The following is a 7,473-nucleotide window of genomic DNA, read 5'->3' as shown; positions in this document are numbered from 1 at the left end:
CAGCAATTCTGGGAGACGCCGGTATGTGTGTCTGGTCAGGGAGTGTCTGTGTCTGTCTGTGGCCGCCTCTGACTCACGCCACAGCCACAGAAAGAGAAAGAAAATAAAGAAAAAATGGACTAAAAACTCGAGCGAAAAACAACACAAATGTGGGATTCGTTTGGGAGGTGTCGGCAGTTAACGCTTTCGGTCCCGTAATAACATATGCGACCATACCTAAACCAGGGAAACTCGGCGATGGTATTTTTCTCGACACCTCATGACATTTAGGAATATTGTTTTATTGTAAGATGGGTTGAAAAGATATTTATTTTTTTGGAGGATTCGGAATAAGGGCAGACTCACCCTCTCATAGCGCTGTCGATCCTCCGCCTTGCCGATTTTTTCATTCTCGAGGTGGATGATGGTGGCACGAAGCTCTTGGATGTAGGATGAAGTGGTCTCGTGCCTGGTGGCCAATTTCTCCAGCTGTTCCAGTGCATTGATGACGCGCGGCATTAGCCCTGTCACCGCTTCGGCACCATTCTTGTCGATTATCTTTTCAAATTCCTTGCCAATCTCGGAGGCCAGGTCGTAAACGTCCACCACACTGACGCGTAGGTCGTCATCTTCCATATCTCGCTCGGTCTCGATCTGGAACGGCATGTAACTGCGGGTTTTGGGGGGTTAGTATGGAGGAGGGGCGTAATTCAGGGTGTCGGCACGCGCGCACACCTTCCCTCACCGACTTCTAGACAAGCACTGGTGGTGGTGGGAGGCCAGAGCCAGACAGGGTCGCCAAGTCCAAATAGCAGATAACGCCGTATGTGCTAATAAATGGCTAAAAGGTCGCAAAATTAATAGAAGCTTTAATACCTAGAAATAATTGTAAGGTGTAAAATATCTTTGCTGCTGTATACTTTCTAAAAACTCAGTAGAATGTTGTTAGGATATGAATTCAGAGAGGTATTGGAGGCTTTACATCACCTCTCCCAAAGCCAGTGGTGTATTTTGACGGCAGGCACACAGCAGACAAGGTGGCACAGTGCCACAGCAGTGCCACACAGTAGTGCATTAGACTCAAATTACAGCCAACCACAGATTTTTTTTTTTTTAATGCAAGGCAGAAAAGTATACACGTAGTGGCTGTGAATTTAGTTAAACATCCTCGCAGTGGAGATGGCATAGTGTTTTGCACCCAAAGTGATACCCGTGCCGGCCTGTTAAGACCCATTGTCATAAGTTATTTGGCTTAATCACCTGAGTATCCCCGTAAACGCTAAGTGTATCAATTAAATATCGACGTAGTTTGCATCAGTAACCTGTTAGATGACACTGAGGTGTAATATGCAAAGTAAATCACTTAGGAAGAGGTGTTACGACTACGACCTTCGCTAGACAGTATTAAATATCTCAAAGTGGTAGCAGGAAAGAGGCTGCCTTGGCACCCCTAGAGGCAGAAGAATCAGCTGATGTTGCGCGCGCCATCTGTGGGCCGCCCCCGTCCCTTGGCCGTACTTTGAATTATTCCTCCCCCTGACAGCCTCCCTCCAGCACCATATGTCACCACCTTCACATATAACCTTTTAACTTAACTTTCCTTTTTTCGTTTTGATGTATGTGGCGTCTTCAAAGGGGTTTGTGTAGTCAAAAGAAAGATTTTAGTCTCCCCCGCACATACTGAATCTTTAAAAGGGTTCCACCTACCTGCCTGCTCACCTCGTCCCCCCCCCCTCCGTCTCTCTCTCTCTCTCTCTCTCTCTCTCTCTCTCTCTCTCTCTCGTTCTTCCCCTACCCAGACGTGTTCCATCTTGATTTTCTATCCCCTCCTCTTTCTTGCTTGCCCCTCCTTATCCTCTTTCTTCGTCCCTCACCACATAATTCTTTTTGTATTTTTAAAATTTCTTTTTCACCCACCTTCGTGCATTTAGCTTTCGTATTGTATTTTTCTTTCTCGTTTGGTTAGTTGCTCCTATAAGTTTTAGTCTCAAACTCCGTATCCATGTCGTGTCTGTAACTAGAATAGCCCATCACCATAGCCCAATAGCTTGGTGATGTGGAGCCTACCATGGTGCCCTTTATAACCAGGTGGATATACACAAATGCGGCGTCCATCCAGGAACCAAATCTTCACCAAGGTCAAGAGAATTCTCTTGACTTTGACCTTCACACTACCACATCCCGCTAGGTCGAGATGATGTCCACTGTAAGGGAACATGGATCTGCTTGGCCGGACAGACTGGGGTTACTCCATAATAATAACTATATCTATCTATCTATCTATCTATCTATATATATATATATATATATATATATATATATATATATATATATATATATATATAAGGTACAGTATATATCGCGCGCGTATAATCTCACGATAGCCGTGAGGACAGGTCCTGCCATTAAAGAAATCACTCGATTATAACAAAATTTTGTTGAGAAATGGAGAGTCAGCTCATGGCAATGTGTACTATTTTTGTGAGCAATAGGTCATAGATCATGGTTACACAGCAGGCACGAAGTTGACCTTGGCCTGTGATCATCGCCTTTAACCTCTGGTTCTGAAAATTAAAAAACTTCGTCCGAGGCTACCACACAACAGCAAATATGGATATAATGGGATCAAAACTGTTGTGTAGCTCACGGCAGGAAGTATTCTCAGTGCCGTGCCTCTCTGTCTGTCTGTCTGGAATCCAGGCAGACGGAGAGGTACGACTCACGGCGGGTGAGACGTCTATCCGACTCTGGATAGACGACTCACCCGCCAGTTCATGTAATTGTCACCAACTTAACATCCCCCCCCCCCGCCCCTTCAAGGGATACTGTTTTATTCAGTCTTATGTATAGACTGAGAGACCATGCCATTCCCAGTGAAGCAAAATTTTACAAGGGTTTGTGCGATGGGAGAGAGACAGGTTATAGCTTGAATCTCTCTCTCTCTCTCTCTCCACAGAACCCATCCTCAGAGTCTGTGAGCCCAAAACGGTAGAGGAAAAGAAATCAAGCTCTGTGTCTCTCTCCCACCCAACACCCACTTGTATGGGATTATTTACAATGGTATGTCAGGAGGGGTTACATGGCCCCTCCTTTCCACATCTTTCTCTTGTTCTCTGTCTGTAGGGGATTTATTCAGCGCCCTCCCCCACCCCCCACACCCACACACACTCACGGACACAAATGCACATAAATACATTCGCACATATGTACATACACACATGAATATAATACACACGCATATACTCGTCATAATGTGTGTGTGTGTGTGTGTGTGTGTGTGTGTGTGTGTGTTTACGAATGATAAGGTACTGATAACGTGAGCAATGAAAGCTACGCCGAGAGAGAGAGAGAGAGAGAGAATGGTGTAATGTAACTTGTAATTTTCTTGTTGGATTCGGCTGGAGGATTTGGTGGGGGAGGAGAGCCTTCTTTGCTATCCTTGTCTTATTCTAGTAGTTCAGCCGCACACATGTAGGAACTTCATAGCACTACAATTACCATCTCATATATTTATAGGAAAAGAGACTGTTTAAAATTATAATAACGTCTCTCTCTCTCTCTCTCTCTCTCTCTCTCTCTCTCTCTCTCTCTCTCTCTCTCTCTCTCTCTCTCTCTCTTATGTTATAGGCAAGATACAATGTCTTATGTGGTAGAATGAGTGGTATTGTAGCTTCTCTCTCTCTCTCTCTCTCTCTCTCTCTCATGTTATTGGCAAGATACAATGTGTTATGTGGTAGAATGAGTGGTATTGTAGCCTCTCTCTCTCTCTCTCATGTTGTAGGCAAGATACAATGTGTTATGTGGTAGAATGAGTGGTATTGTAGCTTTCTCTCTCTCACTCTCTCTTTCTGTCTCTCTCTCTCATGTTGTAGGCAAGATACAATGTTATGTGATAGAATGAGTGGTATTGTAGCTTTCTCTCTCTCTCTCTCTCTCTCTCTCTCTCAATAAAAAAAAAATCCTTAGGCTGGTATCGAGACAACTTCCTTTTATAACCCCGTAAACGCAGCCAAACCTCCCTCTGAAGCTGTGTTTGCAGTTTATAGGGGGGTGCGGTGTGGTGGGGTCGAGAGAGGGGCAGTATAGACCATTGCAGGGTTTTTTTTTTAACTGTTTATGCGGTATAGAGGGAGTTTCTGTGGCATCTTCGCTGTCTATAAAGGATTTGCTGTTTATGTGGAAAAATGGATTGTATTTCAGGTGTGGCTGGGGTTTATAGAGAGCTGCAGTTTGAGTCGAGAAAATGGCAGTGTAGAGAGTTACATTGATTTACTTGTGTGTGTGTGTGTGTGTGTGTGTGTGTGTGTGTGTGTGTGTGTGTGTGTGTGTGTGTGTGTTTTACCACTCCTCTTGGAAGGTGTGTTTGCAGTTTGGAGTTGAGAAAGTGGCAGTATATAGTTGCATGGATTTTTTTTTTTTTCTTTACTGTCTTTATCGTGATGTTTAGTTTGGTTATCCCGAGAAATTATTTGTCTCTCCGGAAGGTGTGGTTTTGGGTCATAGGAGGCTGCAGTTTGTGTGTGTGTGTGTGTGTGTGTGTGTGTGTGTGTATGTGAGAGTGAGAGAGAGGGACGTTCTTCCCGTGAGAATCGTTCCGTCACAACTCAAGCAATTTTCATCGTGTTTTAGCCATACTTGGTGGAAGGGTTGAGGGACAGTCCATAGCGAAACCTGCTGTATTTTAGAACAGCAGGTTAAAGGTCAAGTTCACGGGATAACGTCACCATTAAACTTGCCCTGTGATGACCTTTGACCTCTTGTTCCAAAAAAAAACGAGAGGTTTCCCCATTGAATGACCCTCAACATATCACAAGTTTAGATAAAATAGAAGAAAAAACTGTGCCATTTACCTCACTACAGGACATGAATATTAGGGGGCGTGGAGTGTTAGTAACCTTTTCTGTAGCTGAGTAAGGGAGTTGGCCTTTGAAATCACCCCCTCCCCCCAAAAAAAAATGATAATAATAACAAATATATAAATGAAATAAAATAAAATGGTTCGGCAGTCCGCCAGAATTGCATTTAAACCTAAGTTGCCCTCAAAATACACTCTTTGTATTGAAACTGTAACTTCTTCAAAAACAGGAATAATATAACTGCAGGAAATATAACTTATAAAAATTCAAGTTGATCCGACATAGCAATCTCAGCTTTTAAAACGAGCGCCAGTGTGATGATGCAGTAGAGACCCTATTATATACTCTTTATAGGGTCTGTGATGATGCAATGGTGCCATATTTGAATTGTGCTACGTTTCATGCCCTCCTGCTACCAAGTTTGACTTTCTGCCTACCGTAACTTTTAAATACGCAAATGTATCGGTTAGCTTCCCTCGGCGGTGACCCTCTCTTCTCTACTTTCTCAAAATCTATGTAATTTTTATGTCTCAGAATCATCTCTCACGTTAATCAGAATAAATCAGCGTCAGTGAATGCATGTCAAACTCAGAGAAGCGGAAAGCGGAAAAGTTATTGGAGCAGAGTTAAATTTAGTTTCGTCTTCCCTACCACTCATCCGTTTTCTCTAAGCCGGTAAGAGAGACAAAGGCAGGTGGAGGGAGGGAGGAGGGCAGGGGGAGCCGAGGGAGGGTCGCCATGTTTTGAATTTCCCGCCCCGAGAATTGTACACTTCTAAACGGTAACAGAAACTAATCTTCGATCGTATTTAAAACTAGTGTATTAGAAAAACGTATATATATTCGATTATAATGGGAAAAATATTGTATAGATGAATCGTTTTTGTTATTCCACTTAAAAGCCAAAAATGGAGATCGGCAAATTAGAGGTCTCTCAGAAATAGGTAAACAAATTGTGTGTGTTTCAAAACTTGTCATGGAAAACAGTGTGGAAAGTACAAATAAAGGCACAGAGGGACCAGGCGAGGACCAAGAGACCAAATCAGGGACCGATGGGACGACACAGAGTTCTGATAGTGAAGGTAAGCGGCGGGAAATAGGGTGAAATAAGGGTGTTTTGACAGCTGCCGCCCCCTCTCCCTCCCTACCCCCCCCACTTGTTCATGACACCTGTTGACTGCTCTCTCTCTCTTTCTCACTCTAGCTCACACTGGCTCTCACTCGCTTACTCTCTTTCTCCCCTGTTGCTCTTTTTGGCCCTGCTTTTTCAAAGTTGGCCCTTGCACCCTCTCACTCCTTACCCCTCTTATCCCTTCCTCTCACCGTATCTTGGAATTCCCAGTCTTCTTTACTTTCACTTTATCAATAACTTATATATTTTGAGGAATTAAATATATCTCACAGGAAAATGGGTCAAAATAAGGCAGTAACAAATGATAAAAATAAATGGAGCTGGTGACCTTGCGTCTATGTGGGAAAGGTCAGAGAGGATGTTGCTTATCACTTCAGTTTATATCAGTTTGTAATTAAATGACTTATTAAATGTCCTCTCAATGTCTGAATTTGTACAGATGTTACCTGAAACCCCAATAAATTATTTATGGGTGTGATTTATGTAATTAGTGAAGTTTTTAAAGATCGTAAAGTAGATAGCCCTTTGATTTGGGTATTGGGGGGTAATTTGTTTGTGGGTTTGAGAGGGAATTGGTTTATTTATTATTTTTTGTTTTGGAATTTTTAGAGTATATTGTTATCAGAGGGAACTTTTTCAGATTATAGAGAAATAATGATAGATTGAAAATCCAGGTTGCATTGCATATAGCTTTCCAGTTTTTTTGTGGGATAATATTAGGGTGTTAAAAAACAATATGGTATCTTCCAGAATGGCTGTGTCATATACTGGCAGACTTTCTCTGATATATGGTAATTTTTTGCATGGTTAACCAGCAGGGTTAGGTTACATATAAAGGTGGTATTTTTGATAGACCTAATTTGTTGGTTTACAGTAATGGATTACTTTATAAATTAATCCAGAGTTGACAGGTTATTGGGCACAGATACACCCTGTGCTATAAATAATTTTAAGAATATGAAGTTCAGGGTTAGTAGTTTCAGTGAATTAGAAATTATTTTAAAGCACATGCTTATATCCTGTATGGTATAGTGTACAACAGTATTATTTCTAAATCATACTTACTCAGACATGTTTCATCATCTTGCAAATGCACACCCATTCAGATATGTTAATGATGTTATTAATCACACAGTGTGCTTGATATTTTTAAAAGTTTTATGTACGTTATGAATTAAGAAAATTAATCCATCCGCAGTTACCAAAATTTTTCCTTTAGTGTAGCTATCATCAGCATTTTCATTGGGCTGAGGAGTTATAGCATGCTCAAGGGTAAACCATTTACCAGTTTGAGTTACCAGCGTACCTTTTGTATGAGGAAATAATTTCACGGTAACTAGAGTAAAAGCCTCTGTTTCCTTCTTTCTTTTAATTATTAATATATTTTTTAATTATTTAAGTAAAGTTTTAATTGGGAATATGTAAGAAGCAGTGGAACTTGAATTACATTTGTTTAGGTACCAGGACATTGGTTGTATACACGAAAGGGAATGTGGAAAGAAACTGC

At 41.7% G+C, this 7,473-nt stretch overlaps 1 protein-coding gene across 1 annotated transcript in view; it reads right to left on the bottom strand.

Annotated features, from left to right (window-relative positions):
* The window catches only part of Rilpl (Rab interacting lysosomal protein like), a 156,527-nt gene extending 155,912 nt beyond the window's left edge, over positions 1 to 615 (bottom strand). Inside the window, exon 1 of the mRNA XM_080272076.1 lies at positions 346 to 615. Within this exon, the coding sequence (XP_080128202.1) occupies positions 346 to 615 (270 nt within the window). The remainder of the gene's footprint in view (positions 1 to 345) is intronic.
* Between the last annotated feature and the right edge of the window lie 6,858 nt (positions 616 to 7,473).

The sequence above is a fragment of the Coenobita brevimanus genome, chromosome 49 (genome assembly GCF_032717465.1).
Source record: "Coenobita brevimanus isolate Jiangsu-jjx chromosome 49, ASM3271746v2, whole genome shotgun sequence".
NCBI classification, from domain to species: domain Eukaryota; kingdom Metazoa; phylum Arthropoda; class Malacostraca; order Decapoda; family Coenobitidae; genus Coenobita; species Coenobita brevimanus.
The sequence above is the reverse complement of the archived record's forward strand: the minus strand, read 5'-3'. Positions and strand labels throughout refer to the sequence as shown.